At 41.5% G+C, this 27,749-nt stretch overlaps 1 protein-coding gene across 4 annotated transcripts in view; it reads left to right on the top strand.

Annotated features, from left to right (window-relative positions):
• COG5 (component of oligomeric golgi complex 5) overlaps nt 1–27,749 on the top strand; it is a 137,202-nt gene that overhangs the window by 48,399 nt on the left and 61,054 nt on the right. For all 4 annotated transcript variants that reach the window (XM_083366259.1, XM_083366258.1, XM_083366260.1 and 1 more), the window contains exon 7: nt 6,313–6,443. In XM_083366259.1, the coding sequence (XP_083222385.1) occupies nt 6,313–6,443 (131 nt within the window). The remainder of the gene's footprint in view (nt 1–6,312; nt 6,444–27,749) is intronic.

Here is a 27,749-nt window from a genome sequence, read left to right as displayed (position 1 = left end):
CATTCCATTCCATTCCATTCCATTCTGTAGGTTTGGTATTTTCTGCTTCTAGGCTTATGGATAGGTTAGAGCAGCCTCTGATATTTGCAGATATATTTCCTCTCTCTACTTCAGTATTTCTGTGAATGGCAATAGAACAATTGCTCCTGCAGTGAAGCTGCTCTAATATTTCTGCTCGGCAAGGGGCTTTGTTAAGTTCCAAATAATATCCACTTTCCACCTGCAGTCTGGCATAAAAAGCTTTGGTGAGGTGCTTTGTTTACCGTTCGTTTTAGATGCTCCTGAGGGATTTGAGTAGGGAACACAGAATGGGCAGGAGGTAAGCAGCAGAGGAGGGAACGCCTGAATTGAAAAATGATATCCGGGGAGTCCTCAACCTACAACCACAGTTGGGTCAGGAATTCCCACCGCTAAGCGAGGCAGTTAAATAAGCCACGCTCAGTTTCATGATCCACATTTGCCACGGTTGCTGAGCGAATCACGGCACTTTAAGCCACTCACAAGATTGTCAAGCAAAACGGGCTTCTCCCCACGAACGTGGCTTTTCAACAGTGAACCAGGAAGTTAGCAAACGATGTTCGAAGAACCCCCTGGACAATCTGACTTATCATAAATATAGGCCAGTTGCCAAGGGCCTGGATTTTTATTATCATGTTTCACCGAAAAGGAGAGCCAGCTGGAAAATAAGCACTAGCGTGATTTTTTCCCCCAGGATGCTCGTAATATAAGACCCACCCCCCAAATAAAGCCCAGTTAAGATCATCAGCCAGACGGATGCATTTATCGCCGTGTTTCTCCACACACCCCCCCCTCAAATAAGACCTAACCAGAAAAAATAAGCCCTAATCCATCTTTTGGAGCAAAAATGAATATAAGACCTGGTCTTATTTTGAGGGAAACTTGGTAGGTGACCAACACCACACCGGAAAGGGTGCCCTAGAAAAATCCCACCCAATGTGAAGACGCCAAAGGAGTAACTGCTAGCGAAGTTCATGGAGCGTGGTTCCACCATCAATTCAGACGTTCGCTGTGAAACATTACGAAAACTCGGGCGAGCCGTCCATCACAAGCTTCGGAGCCTGCTGGCTTCTGGTGTGGCCCCGTTGGTTCACGACAATGCTCGCCCACACACCGCTAGACGCACCCATGAACTTTTAAAGCAGTTACGTTGGGATGTTTTTGATCACACACACACACATACACATACACACCCCGAAAGTCCAGATTTGGCACCGAGCGATGACGACTAAGGACTTTCCACTAAGGAGCCTTGGTGGAGCAGTGGGCTAATGCCTCCTTAAGTAACACCAGCTGCCTGCAATTAGTGCACGTTCGAGTCCCACCAGGCTCAAGGTTGACTCAGCCTTCCATCCTTCCCAGGTAGGTAAAATGAGGACCCAGATTGTTGGGGGCAATTAAGCTGACTTTGTAATAATGCCGCTGGGGGGGAGGCGAAAGCCCTAATAAGCAGGCATATACATAGAATGAAGGCTATTGCTAAGCACATTGTGCTTTAGATTGTAAGCCGCCCTGAGTCTTCGGAGAAGGGTGGGATATAAATGGGATTAAAAAAAAAATCGAACCTTGTAAGACATGACGACAAGGGCCTCAGCTTGAATGGCGTTTATGTCGAAAAGTCATGTCACATTGCAGTTTTCTAATGCGCGTAATAAAAGTTCTGTATCTGCGAGTGTCTGTCATTGATAACCAAAGGGAGGTTTATTTCCGAACTGCCCTCCTATTTATTGTTTTAGGGGGTGGCGGGCATGAAATGGCAGCATCCCTTGTTTTGACATTTTAACTGAAGGCCACATCTGGCTCTTTTTAAGCTCGTGCTTCGGTGTGCGTGTTTTCCAATGAGACAGACCGAGACAGGAAGATCATTTTTATGACAATTTATCAGTGTATTCAGACAAAAGGGATTCCTCTCGTTCCAAGAGGATAAGCCCGATCCTTAGCTCACATTCCCTTTTGTAGTTCACAAAGCAAAAGAAAATTGGTTGGACAAGATGAGGGGAACCCCTCCGTGCACAGTAAATCAACCACAAAAGTTGTGTGAAGTTAGATGACCCAGATGCCAGTTTTACACTAAGAAACGTATTTTTTTTCTTATCAGGAAATAGCACCCAGCCATCTTTCTGTAACTTACCTTTTCAGTTTGGGAATGTTAGTAAGGTAAAGGTAAAGGTTCCCCCACACATGCGTGCTAGTCGTTTCCAACTCTAGGGGCCGGTGCTCATCTCCGTTTCAAAGCCAAAGAGCCAGCGCTTGTCCGAGGACGTCTCCGTGGTCATGTGGCCGGCATAACTAGACGCCAAAGGCGCACGGAACGCTGTTACCTTCCCACCGGAGTGGTCCCTATTTTTCTACTTGCATTTTTACGTGCTTTCGAACTGCTAGGTTGGCAGAAGCTGGGACGAGTAACAGGCGCTCACTCTGTTACGCGGCACTCGGGATTCGACCCACCAAACTGCCAACCTTCTGATCGACAAGCTCAGCATCCTAACCCACTGAGCCACCGTGTCCCATCATTGGGAATGTTAGAAGCTATCTAATCAATCCACACACAGTTTTCCTGCGTTCCTGTCTTAATGGTTTGTTTTTAAATCAAACCTTATCACCATATTTGAGGGGCTGCCACAAAGAAGGGGGGGTGTCAACTTATTCTCCGAAGCTCCAGAAGGCAAGACAAGAAACAATGGATGGAAACTAATCAAGGAGAGAAGCATTAAGGAATTAAGGAGAAACTTCAGAACAGCGAGGACAATTAACTAGTAGTGGAACAGCTCGCCTTCAAACGTCGTGGTTGCTTCATCACTGGAGGTTTTTAAGAAGAGACTCGGCAGCCACTTGTCTGAAATGACATAAGGACTCCTGTCTGAGAAGGGGGCTGGACTAGAAGACCTCCAAGGTCCCCTCCAGCTCTATTCTGATTGATTGACCATTTGAAAAGAGAGAAAAGTAAGTCCAATCAAAATGTAACTAACTATGTTGAAAATACAACGTCCCTGTCACGTGTCCCTCATAATCCTTCGGAAGTGTTCATATATTCCCCCAAATGCTAGATCCTGTCTGCCATAAAATTGCTGCTTGACGGGTTGTAGCTACAAGCAGAAGTCAGACGAAGAGGCCGGCGCTGAACAGCTCTAAGTAAAACTACTTTAAATTAAATCAGTCTGCGGTTCACCTCCGATGAGGGATTTGAGTCTGACATCTTGTGCGTGCAAAGTATGTCGACCAAATCTGGCATTGCAGATGTTCAGGCACGCTTGACTGACTTCAGCATTCACCTTGACCCGAAATCACACTTGTTCCTTAAAATATACCTCCACGCCGCCTTCCGATAAAATACCCAAAATGTAAAAGCAGATTCAATGTGACTGGATTTGACCGTGGCATTTTATGGTTGATGTACTGGTCTTGGGTCACAACGATTGATGTTCCCGGTTGGTCGTTGTTGTTTTATTGGTTGCTTATCGTGAAGAATTATTTAAATCACAAGTGGATCACAAATCTTTTATATAAAGAAATGCAAGCCCAGGACCAGGCTGTATCTTTTCTCGATCGACTACTGGGTAATTTAGGAAAAAGAGTGAAATTTGTTGAACGATTATCTCTAAAGCACAGCAGAATTTTTTTTTATCCTAGAGTTGTTCTTCAATAAAACCAATTTGATTGTTTAACAGCAGTCAGCGCTATGAACTGGTCAACCTATAAAGCAGCAGCGATTTTTTAAATGAATATAGGTATTCCTCGACCTACGATCGCAAGTGAGCCCAAAATTTACGTTGCTAAATGAGCCATTTATTAAGTGAGCTTTCCAACCCTTCTTGCCGCAGTTGTTAAGTGAATCAGATGGTTGTTAAATGAATCTGGTTTCCCCATTGGCTTTGCCTATCAGAAAGGGGATCACACGACCCCCAGGACTTTGCGACCGTCATAAATATGAGTCAGTTGCTAAGCATCTGAATTTTGATCACGTGACCGTGGGGAATGCTGCAATGGTCGTAAGTGTGAAAAATGGTCATAAGTCAGGTTTTTTTCCAGCGCCGTTATAACTTCAAACGGTCAGTAAACGGAACGGTTGCAAGGACTACCCTGGTATTAAATAGCTGGGTTTGATTTGGAATATGGCAGATAAACCCGCAAACGGTAGCTCTTTCTTCTGGTTTCCCCCCCCTTCCTCCCCAAATGTCTTAATAAATTAAAATGTTCTTTATCTGGAAAGATAAAAAGATCAGAAGCATGAGGAATTTTCATAGGAAACTCTCCCAATAATGTAATTATTTTTTTTAAATTTGTTTTAACGTTTGTATTGACTTTCTTTTAAATGCCCTGTAAACCGCCCTGAGTCCTTCGGGAAAGGGCGGTATATAAATCTAAATAAATAAATAAATAAATAAATAAATAAATAATTATGTGGAGCATGTCTTTGATTTTAAGTTTTAAATGGCTGAAGGTGATGTCGTGACAGCCTCGCACACGTAAAGAACTCTTTAAAAATCTGATTTTCATCCAGTTTTCTAGAGATTGCAGTCCTTCATCCTGCCTCTGGTATTCTGAGTTTACTGAACATCTGAGGGCTGGGTTTTCGAGTGCCTTGGGGCACAGTATTAATGAGTAAGGATGGTGAAGATTTGGTGTTAAAACTTCCTACTCGCGCAAAGCCACCATTCGGCAACAACAAATTGTTTCGGTGTCTCTGATTTTGCTTAACATCTTCCCTAACTTTTGGCAGCTTGTCAACGTAGCAAAGAACGTTTACCTCACGTATTTGAGGAAAACCAGACAGTTGCCCTATTAAAAAAACTACTTGACGTGTGGATATTTGGTTTTATCTTATAAAAATATCTACATATTATAAAAATATGTAGATATACAACTGTCTACAGACCCCTCCCACCCTGTTTGAACTGTTTCAACTTCTCGCCTCAGGCCGCTGCATGCCAAAACAACGAGACACAGGGACGATAATTTGTCTCGTGACATCACACTGCTAAACACCTAGTTCCCACAGCACTCGTGTTATGCCTCAGGATGTGTAACCACGTAGTGGGATTGTGTTACTATAATTACCCTTCTTGTATTTCCTATTACCAATTCCTTACTGGCATCTTATGACTGTCACTTTGCTGGTTGTGTCTTACGATTTTTGATTGTATTTTATGATTTGTGACCCCGGGACAGTGGAACCATCATAAATATGAGTCAATTGCCAAAGCGTTCGAATTTTGATCACGGGACCAGGGGGAATGCTGCAACGGTCATAAGTGCGAAAAAGGATCTTTTTTCAGTCACTAAATGAACTATTTTAAGTCGAGAACTACCTGTACTGTAAGAAGAAAGGGCAACATAGCTAAAAATAGTTATACCAATACAATTTACTATGCCTTTTCCTTAACTTTTTTGTATAAAATGTTATAAATAAATAAATTCTTGCTTCTACCATGACTAAACATGTCTTCGTGTATTGGCCAACCTCATTGCCATGATTCTGTGCTATTATATTTATTGAGCTCTGAATTTGACTTACTATTTAGCAGTCACTTGTCAGAAATGGTATACTATCTCCTGCTTGAGCAAGAGGTTGGACTAGATGACCTACAAGGTCCCTTCCAATTGGGTCATTCTATTTCAGTCAGTTTATTTATTCATGGTGATAGCTCAGTGAGATACACTGAACCTGTAGTGTATTTCTGTTGAAACACTTACTATCTTTCTCCAAAGTGGAAAGATTTAAAAATAATGAATGCATTAAATTTGGTGCTGGGTATTTTAGTATCAAGGGACACGGTGGCTCAGTGGGTTAGGACGCTGAGCTTGTCGATCAGATGGTCGGCAGTTTGGCGGGTCGAATCCCGAGTGCCGCGTAGCAGAGTGAGTGCCTGTTACTCGTCCCAGCTTCTGCCAACCTAGCAGTTCGAAAGCACGTAAAAATGCAAGTAGAAAAATAGGGACCACTCCGGTGGGAAGGTAACAGCGTTCCGTGCGCCTTTGGCGTCTAGTCATGCCGGCCACATGACCACGGAGACGTCCTCGGACAAGCGCTGGCTGTTCGGCTTTGAAACGGAGATGAGCACTGGCCCCTAGAGTTGGAAACGACTAGCACGCATGTGCGGGGGAACCTTTACCTTTACCTTTATTTTAGTATCAATTAATAATTTTTTTCTTATCCGTTCTAGGGATAAGCTTACTCAAGACGACACATGCCTGTGTACTTGAAAATGTGACATTGTAGAATATCTAGAAAGCTGAATTTGTTTCACTGTTTTCAGAATTGGGGTAATTATCCCTATTCTATTCTTTTTATAGATTACCTTTCACAAGGAATAGATCTTTCTGGAATCGAAGTAATTGAAAATGAATTGCTTTTTATTGCGAGAGCTCGACTCGAAGTAGAAAATCAGGCCAAACGGTTGCTTGAACAAGGAATAGAGACTCAGGTAAAATGTCTTTTTATTTCCTTCCTGATTGTTATACATTTTATTAATTTTTGTAGGGTTAGGGTTAGGATTAGGGTCGGGTTTCTTTAAAATAACATTCTTAATATATAGCAAACAGCATGTTGTCGGGATTCATGTATTTAAAAAACAATAAGTAAGAGTTAATTTCTATTTTATCAGAATCAACATATTAGTTAATCGCTCAATAGTCTTTTTCTTACTAGTATATATTCACTGTTACATACTACATACCATGTTCCTTTCTCTCTAACTCGTTTTTCTAGCCATTGGAAAAATTATCCCACGTTCTGAAGTACACTGAGCCTTCTTTCTCTTTTATCTTTCATGTCAATCTGTCCATTTCTGCACAGTCTAATATTTTCTTAATTAATTCTTCTTCCGTTGGTAAGTTTTCATTTTTCCAATACTGGGCAAATACAGTTCTTGCTGCAGTTAACATGTAAAATTAAATATATACAATCTTTCTCATAGTGTCCTCTTTATTATGCCTAACAGAAACAGTTCTGGCTTGAAATCTATGTTTTTTAGTCATTTTTTCCCCAACCACATGTGTATTTTTGACCAAAATCTTTTAGAGCCTTGGTGGAGCAGTGGGCTAATGCCTCCTTAAGTAACACCAGCTGCCTGCAATTAGTGCAGGTTCGAGTCCCACCAGGCTCAAGGTTGACTCAGCCTTCCATCCTTCCGAGGTAGGTAAAATGAGGACCCAGATTGTTGGGGGCAATTAAGCTGACTGTAATAATGCCGCTTGGGGTGTGTGTGAAAGCCCTAATAAGCAGGCATATACATAGAATGAAGGCTACTGCTAAGCTTGTAAGCTGCCCTGAGTCTTCGGAGAAGGGCGGGATATAAATGGAATTTTTTTAAAAAAAGCTTCAGGACGTATCCGCCAGATACGATAATAAGTACCTGGTTTTTGTTTACATTTCCAACACTTACTTGATGTATTTTTGAACATTTTCGCTAATCTCATCGTTTTTATTTCCTTCCTAAAGCTGGTTAAGAAGGGTCAGTAGAATTGTGCTAAAATGAACGGGTCAGACATTTTAAAATGTTGAAAAGTTACATCTTAACAAGATTTTATTGTACGATAACGTAAAATAGGATAGCTTTGGTCTAACACTGGATAAGTCCTCACAAAGACTGTGTGTTTGGCTTCCAGGAAAATAAGATACCGTGTTTGCTCAAAAGTAAGGCGTACACCAACAATAAGCCCTAGCTTGATTTTGGGGGGTGGGCCTAATATAAGCCCTACCCCGAAAATAAGCCCTAGTTTGGGGGCGAGGCACACACCTAAAAATCAAGCTAGGATGGGGGAGGGGGTGTTGAGCTGCCCCATCTGCCCTGCACCCACTTTCCTTGCAGCCAGGCCTCTCCTTGCCAGCCCACTTCTTCTTCCGAGGCCTCTTCTGCAGCCAGGCCTGCATTTCTCAGTCACAGGGCTTTCCGGAAGGCCATTGCAGCCATGAACCGATTGAATCCATAGCTCGGTACTCAGCTGCTTAGGCCTTCTGGAGACGCCTGACTGCAAAATGCAGGTCCGAATGCAGCTGCAGAACTTCGGCCCCAGAAGAAGTGGACTGGCTGGGTGGGGCTGTCAGTGCCAGAGGTGAGGCAAGGCCTACCCCGAAAATAAGACCTGGTTCCTCTTTTGGAGGGAAAAAAAATTATTAAGACCCGATGTTATTTTTGGGGAAACACGGTAGGTAGCCCTCAACTTACAACGACAACTAAGCCCAAAATTTCCACTTCTAAACGAGACAATTGTTCAGTGGGTTTTGCCCCATTTTACGACCTTTCCCGCCACAGTTGTTAAGTGAATCACTGCAGTTGTTCAGTCTGTAACACAATTGTTATGTGAATCTGGCTTTCGAGTCACTTTTTTGGGGGTTCCTGTAACTTTGAGCGGTCACTAAACGAACTGTTGCAAATCGAGGACTACGTGAACGGCTGGAAAACACAGGTAGTCCTCGACTTACACCAATTTGTTTAGTGACTTTCGGAAGTTACAACGGCACTGAAAACAGTGACTGAGAACCATTTTTCACACGTACGACCGTTGCAGCATCCCCATGGTCAACAAGATGAAATTCAGGTGCTTGGCAACTGACTCGTATTTATGACGGTCACAGTGTCCCAGGGTCACGTGATCCCCTTTTATGACCTTTTGACAAGCAAAGTCAACGAGGAAAGCCAGATTCACTTAACAACCGTATTACTAATTTAACACCTGCAGCGATTCACTTAAAAAAATGTCTCACTTAGCAACAGAAATGTTGGGCTCAGTTGTGGTCGCACGTTGAGGACTACCTGTACGTGGTTTTTCTAAATTTAATTAATTTATTCATTCATTTATTTATTTTTACTGCCCATCTCCCCTGTAAGGTGACCCTGGGTATGTTTCTTAGCTGTTGATTCAAGAGCTCAGTTCTTCCTGTACGTGTCTCAGATTGTCAACAAAATCAATCTAAATTAAGTCAAATACAGGTAATCCTCCACTTTTTGACCGACAAAATCAATCTAAATTAAGTCAAATACAGGTAATCCTCCACTTTTTGACCATACTGGAGCTCGGAATTTCCATTTCATAAGTGGAGATACCGGACGTGTTCAGTCTGATTTTGTGACCCTTTTTTTTACGGCAGTTGTAAAGTGTATGCCGGGGTCATAATGTGAGTCTGTTCCTTCCTAGGGGTGTTTTTTGCTGGAAACTTGCTGAAAAGGCGATAAATCATGACAAATTGGGATCACGTGACTGCAGAATGCTGCAGCTCTGTGTAAAATCTAACAACAAAACAAAAGTCCCTCCCCATTTTAAACTTAGGCTGTTTGCCGGCTTCGATCCGTTGCAAATCAAATGCAGGATTGATGTTTTTACTTAAATTTCCTTTGTCTCTTTAATTCAAGGGCGATTCAAATAATTTGTGACTACGAAACAAATTTATATGCGGTGTGAGCTATAAAAGCTGTACTTTGAGAAGTAAACAGAAAGTGTGAGATTAATTAGAGTCCGTGAAATGTACCGTCTCATTTTAAAGCAGGCATGTAGCGTTTTGTGTTTTTTTTAACTTACATTCGAGCTGACAAAGCAGAATGTTATGCTTTCCCTCTGTTATTGTTTGAGCCTATGGTAAACAATTCCCTTTTTCAACCAATTAATTTGTAGTTTTCTTTTCCTCCGATGTTAAACAGACGAAGTGTATAAACCATTATGAATGCCGTCCTATTTTTTCCCCTAGATAAATAGTTTATTCTGTGACCTGAATAACAGAATAACCAACTTGGAAGGGACCTTGGAGGTCATCTAGTCCAACCCCCTGCTCAGGCAGGAAACCCTCTACCATTTCAGACAAATGGCTGTCCAGTCTCTTCTTAAAAACCTCCAATGACGAAGCACCCACAACTTCTGGAGGCAGGTTGTTCCACTGATTAATTGTTCTGACTGTCAGGAAATTCCTCCTGAGTTCTAGGTTGCTTCTCTCCTTGACTAGTTTCCATCCGTCGCTTCTTGTCCTGCCTTCAGGGGCTTTGGAGAATAGCTTGGCTCCCTCTTCTTTGGGGCAGCCCCTGAGATATTGGAAGACTGCTATCATGTCACCCCTGGTCCTTCTCTTCATTAAACTCGACATACCCAATTCCAGCCACCGTTCTTTGTATGTTTTATCTTTCAGTCCTCTAATCATCCTTGTTGCTCTTCTCTGCGCTCTTTGTAGAATCTCAACATCTTTTTTTTATCTCGTGGCGACGAAAACTGGATGCCGGATTCCAAGCGTGGCCTTACCAAGACGTTCTAACGTGGAATTAGCACTGTGTGCTTGACTCTGTCCCTTTGTTAATGCAGCCTTTGCTATTTTATATAATAGTGATTATGAGGTGCATTGTAAATACCACACCTTTGTATTGAGGTTGGGTAACATGTATGTATAATTCCATATAATACATTAATTACATCCTTCAGCCCTCCAATAATCTTTGTTGCTCTTCTCTGCACTCTTTCTAGAGTCTCAACATCTTTTTTTTCTAGGAATGTATCCCTCTACAATTAGCCATTTTTTGACCACAGAGCGTGTAAAATATCCATGTCCTTTTCTTGTACTATGTATGACCTTGTTTTTCACTTTCTATTAGCTGTTGAAGGCAACTGATGAGCAAAGTCCCCCGAAAATTAACGGTGGATCATTAAAACAATTGGCCAACCTATTAGCCTCCACCTCAAAATAATCAAAGAATGATTAACGTTCTTGCCTGCCACCCATGACGAGTGATTTGCCTTCAGTCAGCCAAAGCTCTCTTTTGGAAGAACTTTTATTAATGCTTAATTGTATTTGGAATGAAAGGAAGATGAGAGTGTCAGGATGAAATGTCGCTGGGTTTGCTTCTCAGATTGTGTTGGATGAATTTTGCAGGACATAATTTAGGAGATAAATCTGCTCCTTGCTCTCGTTCTGAGAAATATGCAAACTGTTTGGGACTGGGAGAGGAAGGCAGAGTGCGGCGGAAAGGAAATGAAGTTTAAGTTTATTGAATTTATATACCGCCCTTTTCCCGTAGGACTCAGGGCGGTTTACAAAGTATTTAAAAACATCAATACAATACAAGAGTTAAAAACAGTTAAAATAAATAAATTTGATCCCTGAGGGGGGGGGGAAATGTCAAGTAATGATTGTTTCCCACTTGATACGTAATATTTAAATACGTATTAATTTTCTGAGCATTCAGAATTATGAAATGCTTAAATATTTATTAATTTCCTGAGAATTCAGAATTATGAAATACTTAAATATTTATTAATTTACTGAGCATACAGAAACGGCAGGATCAGAGAAGGGACCTTAGAGGTCTTCTGGTCCAACCCAAACAGAAGACCCTATGCCATTTCAGACAAATGGCTGCTTCTTAAAGTACCCACAACTTCTGGAGGCAAGCCGTTCCACTGGTTGATTGTTCTCACCGTCAGGAAATTTCTCCTTAGTTCTAGGTTGCTCCTCTCTTTGGTTAGTTTCCATCTGTTGCTTCTTGTCCTGCCTTCAGGTACTTTGGAGAATAGTTTAACCCCTTCTTCTTTGGGGCAGCCCCTCAAATATTGGAATGGTGCTATCGTGTCACCCCTGGTCCTTCTCTTCATTAAACTTGTTAATGTTAGCTGCAAAGTTATGTCTGACCCATCACGACCCCAGGGACAACGTTCCTCCAGGCCTTCCTGTCCTCTACCACCTTCTGGAGTCCCTTTAAGCTCACGCCTCCTGCTTCAGGGACTCCATCCAGCCACCTCATTCTCTGTCGTCCCCTTCTTCTCTTGCCCTCAACCTTTCCCAGCATGAGGCTCTTCTCCAGTGAGTCAGTCCTTCTCATTAGGTGGCCAAAGTATCTGAGTTTCAACTTCAGGATCTGGCCTTCTAAAGAGCAGTCAGGGTTGATCTCCTCTAGGACTGACCGGTTTGATCGCCTTGCAGTCCAAGGGACTCATTAAACTAGACAAACCCGATTCTTGCAACCGTTCTTTATATGTTTGATACTACACACACACACACACCCCTAATCATCTTTGTTGTTCTTCTCTGCACTCTTTCTAAAGTCTCAACATCTCAGTTGGATCTCTCTTTAATGATATTCAACTTGATACTTCTTGTCCTGACCTCGGGTGCCTTGGAGAAAAGGTTGACCCCTGCTTCTCTTTGATAGCCCCTCAAATATTGGAAGGCTGCTGTCAGCTCACCCCTAGTCCTTCTCTTTCTTGGACTAGACGTACCTGTTTCCCCCAACCATTCATCACATGCTTTAGCCTCCAGTCGCCTAATCATCTCGATTTATTCTTCTCTGCCTGCTTCTCCTACTGCTGACAGCTCTGGCATACCTACCTCTCATCTATTAATCAGGTCAGAAGAAATTACAAATGCAAAAATCAAAGTATTTTTAGCCTGTATAAACATTAGAAGTATTCTATATTCGCCTTCATTCACTAGAAATATCCATCCCACGAAGCGAATATACCAAAGTAAGCTGCTTTAAAACGCCTCAACCCCTGTTGGAATATAAAGTGGTTGAGAATGTTTTATTGATTTTTAAAAATTACAATCTTTAGTGCTTAGTAAACAACACATTGTCTGAGTTCATATATTTAACATGAACATCTTCAATATAAATCTGTATGTATAAAACTAGACATACCCAATTCCAGCAACCGTTCTTCATAGGTTTTAGCCTCCAGTCCCCTGATCATCCTTCTTGCTCTTCCCTGCACTCTTTCCGGAGTCTCAACATCTTTTTTTACATCGTGGCGACCACAACTAGATGCAGTATTCCCCGTGTGACCTTACCAAGGCATTATAAACTGGGATCCAACCTAGTTTATCAAGATGGTAAAAAGAGACAGCAGGAAATTTGTACTTTCAGATTTGCAAGATTGTAGCTGTCCGGGTACAAATGATCAAGTCCAAACGTGACGGTCCAATTAAATTCATTTATTGCTGATGGTACTTATTATGCACAGGCATTTTCTCAACTAATGGTTAGCACCTGATTGGATTTAGATAAGGGTCAATGGAATTCAAAGGAGGTTGGGCTCCCACCAACTCTGACAGGGCAAGCCTTTAGAACATAAATTGAGAGCAAAGCCCATTCCTTACTAGCACTGATGATGTTACCTAGTTGGATAATGAAACGTCTGCAAAAAAATCCCCAAGCTCAGAGACCTCATTTCAACCCTGAGTTATAAATATTCTGTTTAACGGTACTATATTCTGTGACTGTCATCTTGTATCCACATAAGTTTCCTTTCCCAAACTTGAGTGTCATCAAATGTGGCTTGGTCTGCAACTTTTTATAATCTACACCAGTGATGGCGAACCTTTTAGAGACTGAGTGCCCAAACTGCAACCCAAAACCCACTTATTTATTGCAAAGTGCCAACATGGCAATTGAATCTGAATACTGAGGTTTTTGTTTATAAAAAAAACAACTCATACATTAACATCTTTTGTCTTAAAAGAAAAACATAACAAAGCTTTTGATTCAAACCACTTTTTACTGAAAGGTAAAAGTTTGCCTTTGGCATGCTTTTGAACAATGAATGTGATTTTTGCTGTTGTATGCATGCTGATAATTTGTCTAACCTTGGCTTATACTTTGTAAGTTTGAGAGCAACACGTGCAGCACTCAGGTCATTTGTTAAATCTGTTTCTGGTGTCAGATTTGATATAATTCAAAGCTGAAAACAGCGTGCTTGCTCCGGAGGCTCGTTTTGGCTAGGAAGGGGCTTGAGAAATGGCTTTTTCTGGCGAAAACGTAGCCAAAGAGCAAGATGTGCATGCCCACAGAGAGCGCTTCGAGTGCCCCCTCTGGCATGCGTGCCATAGGTTCGCCACCACTGATCTACACATTTCCTTTTGAGGGTTTTGATGATGATGATGATGATGATGATGATGATGATGAATGTTGACAGACTTCTGTTTCCTTAAAAGAGTTTAATAGCTGGTCAAGACTATATCCTTCTCCATGCATAATGTGGACAGTGTGAGTCCTGATGGCTCCAACTCGTCCCATTAAACTGCATGAAATGTTTTCAGCCATGTTTTATCTCCTTTAGGGGGGAAAAATGCGTCAACGATCTGGGTTTGCCAAATTGGAGTTATCAAATGTTTAAACATCTGCGCCGCGCACATATATGAGTCTGTGAACAGGCCCATTAAATAGGTATTCTACACACAGTATTCTACTCAGACAATAAAGTATTCTATACAAAGCCAAAATTGTTAGCAAAAACATTTCCCTAGTTTGATCCTAATCATACGTACTCACAAATACATCTTACTAATTTCAGTGAGAACTGCTAGCAAAAAATTGTGCTAAGGACTTTGTTCCAACTACTTTACCTAGACATTGCAAAATGGCCTTTTCGAGTCTGAAGGCCTGTTAAATGTTGAAAAGTTCCTGTGCTGTGAAAATAAGATAATGTAATGTGGAGATTAAAAAGTAGACAGATATATATCGTACTGCAATCCTTAACTTTTGCAAAGTTAGGGTTTAAAATAAGCCAGAAATTTCTCTGCAGTATAATCAGCTGATAGTGATACATCCTAGAATATCTTTTCCGTTTCCATAGGAACAGATCACAGAATGTTTGAACCTTGGAAGCCAAAGTGGAATACATTTCAGATGGTCTGGCTTACCAAGTTTTGTATTCCCGAAACGTAAAAAAATACAGCACATCACATATTGCTGTTGATGTTTGTCATTCCTCATGGAACTAGCATTATAAGGTGAGCTAGTTATGCATTTCTGAAGCAAAGGGATCCATCCCTCTAAGGAAGATGACAGCAGTTTGGATCAGATCTACATACTATAAAGAAATGAATGTTCATAAAAGTAAATTTCAAACAATTACTATTTATAAAGAAACTTGAGACTGCTCAAGAATCTAGAATAGAATAGAATAGAATAGAATAGAATAGAATAGAATAGAATAGAATAGAATAGAACAGAATGTAATAGAATAGAATGTAGTAGAATAGAACAGAACAGAACAGAACAGAATAGAATAGAATAGAATAGAATAGAATAGAATAGAATGTAGAATGTAGAATGTAATAGAATAGAACAGAACAGAACAGAACAGAATAGAAGAAATAGAACAGAATGTAGAATGTAATAGAATAGAATAGAATAGAATAGAATAGAATAGAATGTAGAATGTAGAATGTAGAATGTAATAGAATAGAATAGAGTAGAACAGAACAGCACAGAACAGAACAGAACAGAACAGAATAGAATAGAATAGAATAGAATAGAATATAGAATTAGAATGTAACAGAATAGAATATAATTTTTTATTGGCCAATCATAATTGGACACACAAGGAATTGTCTCCGGTGCAGAAGCTCTCAGTGTACATACAAACATTACAGTGTACATACAGACATAGAAACATGCAGTATACATACAAATATAAGCTCTTGATGTACATGCAAACAACAAAGCGATAAATTGTAAATCATAAGATACCATCGTAAATCATAAAATACAAACAAGAAAGTGATAACTCACAAGACACCAATAGGAGAAGGCAATAGGAAAGATGAGAAGGATAATAGCAATACAGCCCTACTACATGGGTAAATATCCTTGGGCATTAGACAGTGCTATATTCCTATGGGCACAAGGAATAGGACCATAATTTAAGTTGCAATTAAGATGACTTATTGCTCAAGTCTATAAAGAAGAATCTGGTCAACTAAGATTCAAGACTATTTGCCACTAGATGAGAGTCAGTGGGATTCAAGAGGGGTTGGACTTAGTCCTAGAGACCATTTGTGGCAACGTAACAACTCTAGACTGATGACTCGCTTAACTCCCCCCCGGCTTTGTCTGCTCTTCAAAAGTTTATAAAAGTTTATTCCAGCTATTAAAAAATGTAACATATAACATCTGTAAGGTTCCTGTTGGTGCGGGGCTAATGGATTTTTATATTTATCTGACTCAGTAAGATCTGCATTACAGTAAGCTGTTGTGTGCAATTAACAAAAAAATATTTTTGCTTACAAAAACATCTAATGAGTCACAACAGCCATTGTTAACATCCACGTGTTCACTTAGTAATGTTAAATTGGCTTGAAACATTGTCTGGTTGTAATATATCCCTGTTAATGGGAATTAATTAGAATGGTTTTTTAATGTTTTTTAAATTATGTACAAGTTTTTTTTATATTTCCTAGAAGAACATGGGCTCTTTTGACTAAATCAAAAGAGAGAAAACTATCGTGAGTTTTAATGACTGTAATTGTACATTGGAAAATGTCAACCCGGACAAATATTGACTCTTGTGATCTTGAAAAAAAAATCTTTATTTGCTTGGAAATTGGTTCAACTTCAGGAAAAGTAAATTGCCTGCGGTAGATGCTAAATGAGCAACGAAGAAAAGTGAGGGTGTTCATCCCTCATCTTTAATTTCATTTTCCCCAGACTCTGTTGGAAAGAGGTAAATATCGCAGAAGGGGTGGGGGAATCAGAGGTGAAAAATATCTGCCAGTAGTTTTAGATTGCTTCCATCACTGCATAATTAAATGACACTCTATGACCTGGCCTCTCTCACCGACCCAATCAAGAGCATGTCAGAACGGTTACAGTGATCCTCTTTAGAAATCTGAGTTGTGATGCACCAAATTATCTGATAGCTGTGAGTCTGCGTATAAGTTTCTCTTGCGAGAGGGATCCCAAAATGGTTTTAAAAGAACGTTAAAAGGGCCATTCCTCCAAAATGAGCTTTCTCAACCTTGGCAACAGTAAGAGGTTTAATAATAATGATAATGATAATGATATTAACAGAGTTGGAAGGGACCTTGGAGGTCTTCTAGTCCAACCCCCAGCTCAGGCAGGAAACCCTACACCAGGGGTAGGCAACCTTGGCTCTTTCATGACTTGTGGACTTCAATACCCAGAATTCCTCAACCAGCCATGCTGACTCAGGAATTCTGGGAGTTGAAGTAAAAAGAGCCAAGGTTGCCTACCCCTGCCCTACACCATTTCAGACAAATGGCTTGAACTCCAACTCCCAGGATCCAGAGCTGACTGTGGAATTCTGGGAGTTGAAGTCTAGACATCTTAAGGTTGCTAAGTTTGACAAACAGTTATAAATTTGGGGGTCCTGATTTTGCTTGTTTTTCTTGCAGACATTTCATTACCAAACTAGGTAACATCATCAGGGCTAGCACTGAGGATGTACCTACTTTGGCAATGAAACATCTGCCAGAAAACCACCCAGCTCAGAGAGCACCAAAGTGCTCTCATCTCAACCCCTGAGCTACGAATATTCTCTCTTCTGTCGTTCGTTGCAAACTTTCTACAGAGTGAAATTCCGTTCCTCCTCCCAAGTGCCCAAATTAATAGATTGAGCGTGCCACCATGTTGCAAGGACTCCTCAAACAATGTGTCCTAGAAAGGCGAGGGGGGACCCGAGTGGGTTGAAACCTTTGGTGATTGTTTTAAATAGGTACGTATGCCATTTCTACCCAACCCAATTTCATCTTTTTGGACCTCCAGGCAAATGAGTCCTTAAGAGATCGGGAGAAGGAGAGATCAATAATAAATTATTAGCTCACTTCTTTATTGCGGGCGTGAAAGTCTTTCCGAGCAAGTTTCAAACTTTGCAAGCAACGGTATCCCCTACGGATGGGCTGCGAAGAGTCCCACAAGGCAGAAAGCTCCATCGTTGCTTTGTGAATGTCTGAGGTGGGAACTGGGGCTACTTTGGGTATGAGTAATGGGAGAATAGGGATGCGGTGGCTCAGTGGGTTAGGACGCTGAGCTTGTCGATCAGAAGGTCGGCAGTTTGGCGGGTCGAATCCCGAGTGCCACGTAACAGAATGAGCGCCTGTTACTCGTCCCAGCTTCTGCCAACCTAGCAGTTCAAAAGCACGTAAAAATGCAAGTAGTAAAATAGGGACCACTCCGGTGGGAAGGTAACAGCGTTCCGTGCGCCTTTGGCGTCTAGCCATGGCGGCCACATGACCACGGAGACATCCTCGGACAAGCGCTGGCTCTTTGGCTTTGAAACGGAGATGAGCACCGGCCCCTAGAGTCGGAAACGACTAGCACGCATGTGCGGGGGAACCTTTACCTTTACTAATGGGAGAAGTAGGGGGGGGCTTTGCAATATTGCAGCAACCCTCTGCCCCATCACTCAAGATTGATTATTTTATGGGAGAGAGAAACATTGTCCTGTTTTAGCTTTGCCCCATTTTACGACCTTTCTAGCCACAGCTGTTAGGTGAATCCCTGCAGTGGTTCCGTTAGTAAGCCGGTTGTTAAGTGAATCTGGCTTCCCCATTGACTTTGCTTGTCAGACGGTCACAAAAGGGGATGACGTGACCCCGGGACGTTGCGGCCATCATCAATATTGAAACCAGTTGCCAAGCGTCCGAATTTTTGATCACACGACCACGGGGATGCCGCCACCGTCGTAAGCGTGAACGGTGTTCACAAATCGCTCTTTTTCGGTGCCGTTGTAACTTTGAACTTCGTCACTAAACGAACCATTGTGAGTCGAGGACTTCCTTTATAAGGTCTTGGGGACGTTAGCAAACGACGAGTGGGTATCTTGACACCTGTTTCAACTTCTAGCTTAAGAGATGGTTTGCAAAGGTGCCGTAGGCGTTATAATGAAAATGGAAGGGTTGATTTATTTATTTGTTTATTTATTTATTTACTTACTTAGTGGATTTAGTCAGACTACAAGCTCTGTATTTTGCAGGGAAGAATTTATTTTTTTCCCCCTCGTTAACAGCCGAATGCAGTTGGAGGTATTTTTTTTTTTACCAAAAACCCTGGTGCCTCCTGCAGAGAAGACTCCCTGTGGAATTCAAAAAAAGACCTTTGGTTAGCACGTTGTCAGACTCCCCCAGTTTGGTTACCATAGTAAATATAGATCGGATCCAGCAGGCATCTCAAATGAAGGCGCCATTTTGTGGAAAGGCGAATTTGTGAACAAAAATGGGACCCTGCAGAGCCCAGTTGGCTTTAAAGGCGATGACGGTTGAGGCAAGCCGCTGAAGATGGCCGGGCCATCTGCGTTTGAAAGACAAAGCCAAGCGCGCAATTCTGGATTTTGGAAGAAAAAGCCAAGTGCACAGTTCTGGACAGAGAGGACCGCTGGTTTGAAAGAGGGGGTCAAAGAGGTCATCTGTACTGAACAGCCCCCTCTCAACATAGGCAGAGGGACACGACGCCACAAGCCTTTCGGCGGTTCCCAGAAGGTTGCACACCCATTTGCTCTATTCAGCGGACCCTTGAGGGCAGATATACACTCCCAAGTGGACTCAGCGACTCTCAGAAAGAGCGTTAACGACCGGGTGACTGTAAGAAATATAAATCCTTCCATTCCCCCACCATTCAGCCAGAGCTGAAGAAGCTTCTTGGATGAGGAGCGAAACGTCAGAGAGAGAGATTAAAAGAGAGATTAAGAGAGAGAGAGGTTGAGAATGAGAGACAGAGAGAGTTAGAGATTGAGAGAGAAAAAGAGATTGAGAGATTGAGATTGAGAGAGAGATTGAAAGAGAGAGAGATTGAGAGAGATTAAAAGAGAGATTGAGAGAGAGAGATTGAGAGAGAAAAAGAGATTGAGAGAGAGAAAGAGAGAGATTGAGAGAAAGAGAGATTGAGAGAGAAAAAGAGATTGAGATTGAGAGACAGAAAGAGATCGAGAGAGAAAAAGAGAGATTGAGAGAAAGATTGAGATTGAGAGAGAGAGATTGAGAGAGAGAGAAAGAGATTGGGAGAGAGAAAGAGATTGGGAGAGAGAGAAAGAGATAGAGAGAGATTAAAAGAGAGATTAAGAGAGAGAGAGAGGTTGAGAATGAGAGACAGAGAGAGAAAGAGATTGAGAGAGAAAAAGAGAGATTGAGATTGAGATTGAGAGAGAGATTGAAAGAGAGAGAGAGAGATTGAGAGAGATTAAAAGAGAGAGATTGAGAGAGAGAGAGATTGAGAGAGAAAAAGAGATTGAGAGAGAGAAAGAGAGATTGAGAGAAAGAGAGATTGAGAGAGAAAAAGAGATTGAGATTGAGAGAGAGAAAGAGATCGAGAGAGAAAAAGAGAGATTGAGAGAAAGATTGAGATTGAGAGAGAGAGCGATTGAGAGAGAAAAAAAGAGATTGGAAGAGAGAGAAAGAGATTGGGAGAGAGAGAAAGATAGAGAGAGATTAAAAGAGAGATTAAGAGAGAGAGAGGTTGAGAATGAGAGACAGAGAGAGAAAGAGATTGAGAGAGAAAAAGAGAGTGAGAGATTGAGATTGAGAGAGAGATTGAAAGATTGAGAGAGAAAGAGAAAGACAGAAAGAAGAGAGAGAGAAAGAGAGATGGAGAGAGAGAGAGATGGAGAGAGAGAGAGAGAGAGAGAAAGAGAGAGAAGGAGCCTCAGAATAAAAAGATATGGTATGTCTAGGTACCTTAATGGATAACTCAAATCAGCCTTCAGCAGAAATACAGCTAGTCCTCAGTTTACAACCAGTCGTTCAAAGTTACAACACAACTGAAAGAAACGATTTATGTCCTTTTTTCACCCTTAATGACCATTGCAGCATCCCCAGGATCACGTGATCCAAATTCAGACACTTGGCAACTGACACATATTTATGACGGGTCGTAGTGTCCCAGAGCGAGGTGATCCCTTTTGTGACCTTCTGACAGGAAAAGTCAACCCCGATTCCCTTCACCAACTGCAGTGATTCGCTTAACAACGGTGGCAAGAAAGGTCATAAAAAGGGGGCAAAACTAACTTATCTTGCTTAGCGACAGTAATTTTGGGCTCGGTCGTTGTCCTAAAGCGAGGACTACCTGTAAACGAGACGGGAGCCTTCTTTTAACGTATATTAACTGTAGCATGTTGCAAATTGGACTTAAATAATTCAGGATTTTCACCCGCCGTGGCAACCGTTCCTTTGTCCCTACGACTCAGTCGATCCTTAATTCATTATTAGGAATATTCTAAAGGACTTTGGGTCATCTTTCCGGCAGTAGAAAGAGGTTGTCTTTCTTTACCAGACTTCAGTGATAAAAAGGCCATTTTATAAAATCCCTTTTTAAAGGTCATTGTAGCACCTTTAAATAAAGCACGAACATTCGGCCATCTGATTGAAGCATGTCCTTCCGCTGGGTCTTTCAGATTAATGCTAGAATTCCAGCATGCCTGGCTGAGGAATTCTGGGAAAGGGTCTTCAAACCAGGCCCTTTTAGGACTTGTGGACTTCAACTCCCAGAATTCCTCAGCCAGGCAAGCTGGCTGAGGAATTCTGGGAGTTGAAGTCCACAAGTCCTAAAAGGGCCAGGTTTGAAGACCCCTTGGTTTAACAGAATAACAGAATTGGAAGGGACCTTGGAGGTCTTCTAGTCCAGCCCCCTGCTCAGGCGGGAGACCTTGTACCATTTCAGACAAGTGGCTGTCCACTCTCTTCGTGAAAACGTCCAGTGTTGGAGCACCCACAACCTCTGGAGGCAAGGCGTTCCACTGATTTGTTGTTCGAATTGGCAGGAAATTTCTAGTTGAAGTCCACAAGTCCACATGCTGGCTGGGGAATTCTGGGAGGTGAAGTCCACAAGTCCACATGCTGGCTGGGGAATTCTGGGAGGTGAAGTCCACAAGCCCACATGCTGGCTGGGGAATTCTGGGGGTTGAAGTCCCCAAGTCCACACTTTGGTTGGGGAATTCTGGGAGTTGAAGTCCACAAGTCCACATGCTGGCTGGGGAATTCTGGGAGTTGAAGTCCACAAGTCCACATGCTGGCTGGGGAATTCTGGGGGTTGAAGTCCCCAAGTCCACACTTTGGTTGGGGAATTCTGGGAGTTGAAGTCCACAAGTCCACATGCTGGCTGGGGAATTCTGGGAGTTGAAGTCCACAAGTCCACATGCTGGCTGGGGAATTCTGGGGGTTGAAGTCCCCAAGTCCACACTTTGGTTGGGGAATTCTGGGAGTTGAAGTCCACAAGTCCACATGCTGGCTGGGGAATTATGGGAGTTGAAGTCCACATGCTGGCTGGAGAATTCTGGGAGTTGAAGTCCACAAGTCCACATGCTGGCTGGGGAATTATGGGAGTCAAAGTCCACAAGTCTAAAAGTGGCCAAACTTGGACAGCTCTGGTTTAGCCTGAAAACCCTGCTTAATTTCCACAGCCAACCAGAGACTTCCTCCTCCTTGCGACATTATATAAACCATGCAATCTAAATACACGATGAACATTTATCTTGTTGGCAACACATTACTTTATGTAGTGTAGTTCTCCATCCAACTCCAATCAAGCATTTATGTCGCTTTTTGATAAAGGCCTGGTTGAGGTGTCTGAAGCTAGTAGGTGTCAGTGACTCATAAGTACAAAATTAGAACGGAGGATTTAGTGAGTGGATAATCGGGCATCCACAATTTTTCATCCAGTCTTTCCCAGGAAGGTTCACAAATATCCAAATATCCCATTCCACGGTTTCAAGTTTATCCTAGTTTAAACATAGGAGTTAAATCTTTATATATATATTTTTATCTATTTGCATCCCACCGTTATTATTTTAACAAACAACTCAAGGCGACAAAGGCATCCAACACTCCTTCTGTTTTCCCCATAACAACCCTGTGAGGTGAGTTGGGGGGGGGGAAGAGAGAGAGAGAGAGAGAGAGAGAGGCCCACAATCACCCAGCTGGCTTTTATGATGGAGGTGGGACTAGAACTCACAATCTCCTGGTGATTGGCCCAAAGTCACCCAACTGTTTTTGTGTTTTGTTTTTTTATAACTACGGCAGGACTAGAACTCACGGTCTCCTGGTGATTGGCCCAAAGTCACCCAATTGCTTGTTTGTTTGTTTTTATAACTAGGGCAGGACTAGAACTCACGGTCTCCTGGTGATCGGCCCAAAGTCACCCAACTGTTTGTTTGTTTGTTTTTATAACTAGGGCAGGACTAGAACTCACGGTCTCCTGGTGATTGGTCCACAATCAGCCAACTCATGGCGAGGGCAGGACTTAGGACTGACGGGCCCCTGGTGATTGGCCCAAAGTCACCCAACCAGCTTTCATGGTCAAGGCAGAACTAGAACTCAGTGTCTCCCGGTTTTTTGTCCTGATGCCTTAATCGCTAAAGCGAACCGGCTCTATGTTCTGATCGTCTTACACAAAAAGCAAATCTAAAGAACTAGTTATTGCTGTCGACTGAACCTCAGTCGGTCTCCTTTTATTCAACGCTGCAGTTTCTTTGAAGAATTTGTTGTGTAATATTTAAATGTCTGTTATTGTTTCCCCCCCACACACACACACACACCAATCTTACGGTTCCCATCAAGATTAATCCGCAGTGTCAATCCATATTGCCCCAAAGATATAAAAGAGAAGAGCTTCCCATTAAAACAAAAAATTGCTTGTAGAGTAACCAGCTGGATATTTACTTTAGTATGACGTGTCGATTTTAGAGATAAAAATGACGGGCCCGAATTCTTTTTCGAACCCCAGTAATATCTATTTATAGAGAGAGGAATAAAAACTTCTTTTACTTTGGTTTATTCGCGAAGACGAGTTTGTGTAATCATCCTTAGCATGGCACCAAATAAAAATTTAAAGATGCAGCTGCATAATCAATGGAATGAAATGTTGATTAACACTCCTCACCCTGCAATCTTGAGGAGAAATGTAATTAGTGGCTGTGCTGCTATCCCAGAAGATCCGTGAAGAGGTCCGTCCATTCTGAGTCACGTTGATTTATCGTGACTTAAGCCATTTATGTCATAAACTTTCCATTCAAAAACCTTATGGACACCACAAGTAGGTCCTGCCTCTCTCTTATCTCCTTTGACGGCCTCCAAGATCCCTTCCAGCTTTTTATTATTATTATTATTATTATTATTATTATTATTATTATTATTATTATTATTATTATTATTATTATTATTATTATTAATCATCGCACAGTCAGCCAGATGTTCAGACTGGATTTGGCATTTCTGTCTACCTAGCGAGTCCTTACCAAGGACAAGGGATAGGCAGATGTGGATGTTTGATGCTATTACAGATCTCGTCGCAGGATGGAAGCAGTTCCTAGTAAGGCCGCCTTTTGCAATTGACCGATGGCAAATTTGTCAATGCCAATGGTGTCCAAGTGGTGCTCCAGTTGTTTGGGGATTGCTCCCAAGGCACCTGTTACTATTGGTACTACCCAGTCTTCCTATTTCTATTTGTAGGTCTTTGTATTTTGTCATCTTCTCCAGTTCTTTCTCGTCTGTTCTGCGGTCTCCAGGGATTGCCACGTCCACTATCCAGACTTTTTTTGTCTTTCTTATCGACAATTGTTAAGTCCGGGGTGATATGTGGCAGGTTCTTGTCTATTCGTATTCTGAAGTCCCAGAGCAGTTTAACTTTATCATTTTCTATGACTTTTCTCTATTTTATGCTCCCATCAGTTCTTGCTTACAGGCAAATGATATTTCTTGCAGATCTTCCAATTACACAATATGCATCAATTCAAAAGTAGTTGAAGATTTGAAGACAAAGTAGGACGAAAAATTTCTTCTTCTTCTTCTTCTTCTTCTTCTTCTTCTTCTTCTTCTTCTTCTTCTTCTTCTTCTTCTTCCTCTTCTTCTTCTCCTCCTCCTCCTCCTCCTCCTCCTCCTCTTCCTCCTCCTCCTCCTTCTTCTTCTCCTTCTCCTTCTCCTTCTCCTTCTCCTCCTTCTCCTCCTCCTCCTCCTCCTCCTCCTCCTCCTCCTCCTCCTTCTCCTCCTCCTCCTCCTCCTCCTCCTCCTCCTCCTCCTCCTCCTCCTCCTCCTTCTTCTTCTTCTTCTTCTTCTTCTTCTCCTTCTCCTCCTCCTCCTCCTCCTCCTCCTCCTCCTCCTTCTTCTTCTCCTTCTCCTTCTCCTCCTCCTCCTCCTCCTCCTCCTCCTCCTCCTCCTCCTCCTCCTCCTCCTCCTCCTCCTCCTCCTCCTCCTCCTCCTCCCTCTGATACAAAGCTGGTAAATTTCATGCCAGGGCTTCTGATGTTCTGTAGTTGGGCTACTAATTATTGTTTTCAATATTTATTATTATTAATATTTATTTATTATTATCTATTTGTGAAATTTATTTGCCAACTGTCCCGCTGTGAGGCAACTCTAGGCAGCTTACAATAATAAAGAGGAAGACATGAAAAGGAGGTAAACAGAGCAGAAGTAAAATAATAGAAAAATAAAACAAAAGACTAAAAAAAAATCCACCATGAGAATAGATAGACAATTTGACTCGGCTTGATTCAGCAGTTCATCAGCACACCTGTCCCCACAGAATCTAATTTAATTTGTTTTCTTCCCCCATTATTTAGGCCCTTATATATGCATTTTTGACTTGAACTGTTCTTAATTTATATCACTTATGCCTGTAATTGAACTAGTCATTCTTTGAAATTTTGGGTCTGTTGTCAATACAAGTGCCGGTCCTCGCCTTATGACCACAATCGAGCCCAAAATGTTCTGTTGTTAAGCGAGACATTTGTTTAGGACATTTTTGCCCCATTTTATGACATTTCTTGCCACGGCTGCTAAAGTGAATCACTGCAGTTGTTAAGCTGGTAACAGGGTTGTTAAATGAATCTGGCTTTCCCCGTTCACTTTGCTTGTCAGAAGGTCGTAAAAGGAGATCATGTGATCCCGGGCCACTGCGACCGTCGTAAACATGAGCCAATTACCAAGAGTCCAAATTTTGATCCTAAGTCACTGTTTTCAGGGCCGTTGTAACTTTGAACGGTCATTAAATTAATCTTATAAGTCAAGGACAACCTATACTCATCCCCCAGACTCTAAATTAATTTTTTTCCCTTTACTTTAGCCTTTATTTATTTTGACTTGATCTGTTCTTAATTTATATCATTTGTGCCAGTTATTGAACTAGCCATCCTGCGTATTTTCCACGTTGTCGATAAAGCCAATGATTTTAAAAGCTATTAACCTGTTTTGATAAGATACAGGTTGCCCTAAATAATTTTTTCCACCCCACCCCCAGCCCTTGCAGTTCTGCTTGTGCAGGTTGTTGTCGATGGCTTGATTCTTAGCAGGTTCTAAGATAATGAAATTAGCCTGAGAGCGAGAGTACGAATACATACACAACATTAATCAACAATATCTTCTACAGCACAATCCAAATTGTGCCTAGTGAACCTGGAGGAAACATGGCACAATTTTGGCTTCCCTTGGGTTGATAATCTGATTTTTCCCTTCTCCTACACATAATCACTTTAATTTCTGTAAGCCCTCTGTCTTGCTTTCCCTCCAGCTTGTTCATTAAATTCTGAATAATTGCATAATCAAAGCAGAAGCGCACTCTCTGAAAATTTATGCCACAAACCTTCCAAAATTGAGCATACCCCATCCTTGCCGCCGTTAAGATATGTAAAACCAAATACCATATTTCCTTCTTAATATTTCCAGGCCTGGAGCCAAGCCGATACGTCTCTGGTTTAAGATCAACTAAACACCCTGTGATTTCCTCTATCCATTTTTGGATCCTCATCCAATATCTAACCACTTCCGGACATGTCCACCATAAGTGATAGTATGTGCCAATCCCTTTACCACACTTCCAACAATCGGCCGACAATCCGGGAAACATTTTGGAAAGTCTAGCCGGAGGGAGATGCCATCTATAAAGCATTTTGTATATGTTCTCCTTATATGACGTGGAAACCACCAGCCTCATATTAGTCCACCAAATCTCTTCTGCTTGGCTCCAGGCCTGGAAATATTAAGAAGGAAATATGGTATTTGGTTTTACATATCTTAACGGCGGCAAGGATGGGGTATGCTCAATTTCGGAAGGCAAATCATACCCCGCCGGATGAAGTTATAATTAGGAGAATACTTGATTGGGCAGAAGCAGACACATTGACCAAGAAGTTGAAGGGTAAAGAAGAGACACCAGCATTTCTATCATGGAATAAATGGTATATTTGGATGGATAAAAGATTAAAGAAATGAGGGTGGCTTGGAGGTTGGTCAAAAATGAAGTGATATAGTCTTTGTTAATGAATAAGCTTTGGAGTTGAATAGTTATAAGAGACTTAATGAGTGGAATATAATTGTTAGTTTAGAAGTAGATATAATGAACAAGTAGATATATTTGAACAAGCCCGCCTGGCCTGATGGGGGATTGGTGGGGTTTTTTATTGTTATTTTAATATTTGTATTTACTGTTTTTAGTGGGCATATATTTAATTCTTTTTTAACTTTTGTAACTTTGTATTTTTTATTCTTGCCCTGTTCACCGCCCTGAGTCCTTCGGGAGAAGGGCGGTATATAAATAAAATTGTTGTTGTTGTTGTTGTTGTTGTTGTTGTTGTTATTATTATTATTATTATTATTATTATTATTATTATTATTATTATAATGTGAAATTTTTGAAATGGTTTTCAATTTTTTGATTTCTTCGTTTTTTGTATATTGTAAATGTTTTTTTTTGTCTTTGTTGGTATATGGTGTGTTTTTAACATGAAATGTAAATAAAGATTCATTTATTAAAAAAAAAAATTATGCCACAAACCTAGGTTTACCTTTCGGTTTCTGCATTAATTGTTACGGCGTAATTTTTCCGACGATGAATGCAAACAAGAAACTAATTTGTATTTTTTTTCCCCACCAGCAAGATTTGAACGGTGGGGGCAATGTGCCTGCTTTAATACTTGGACTGTTTTAACAGAATATATCCAGAGTTTGGAAGACTTGGTGATAGATAGTCCTCGACTTTCAACCGTTTGTTTAGTGACCCATCTCAAGTCACAATGACACAGAAAAAAAGTGATTT

Source organism: Vipera ursinii, assembly GCF_947247035.1.
Source record: "Vipera ursinii genome assembly, chromosome: 6".
Classification (NCBI taxonomy): Eukaryota; Metazoa; Chordata; class Lepidosauria; order Squamata; family Viperidae; genus Vipera; species Vipera ursinii.
Note: the sequence above shows the minus strand (reverse complement) of the source record. Positions and strands in the feature narration are given on the sequence as shown.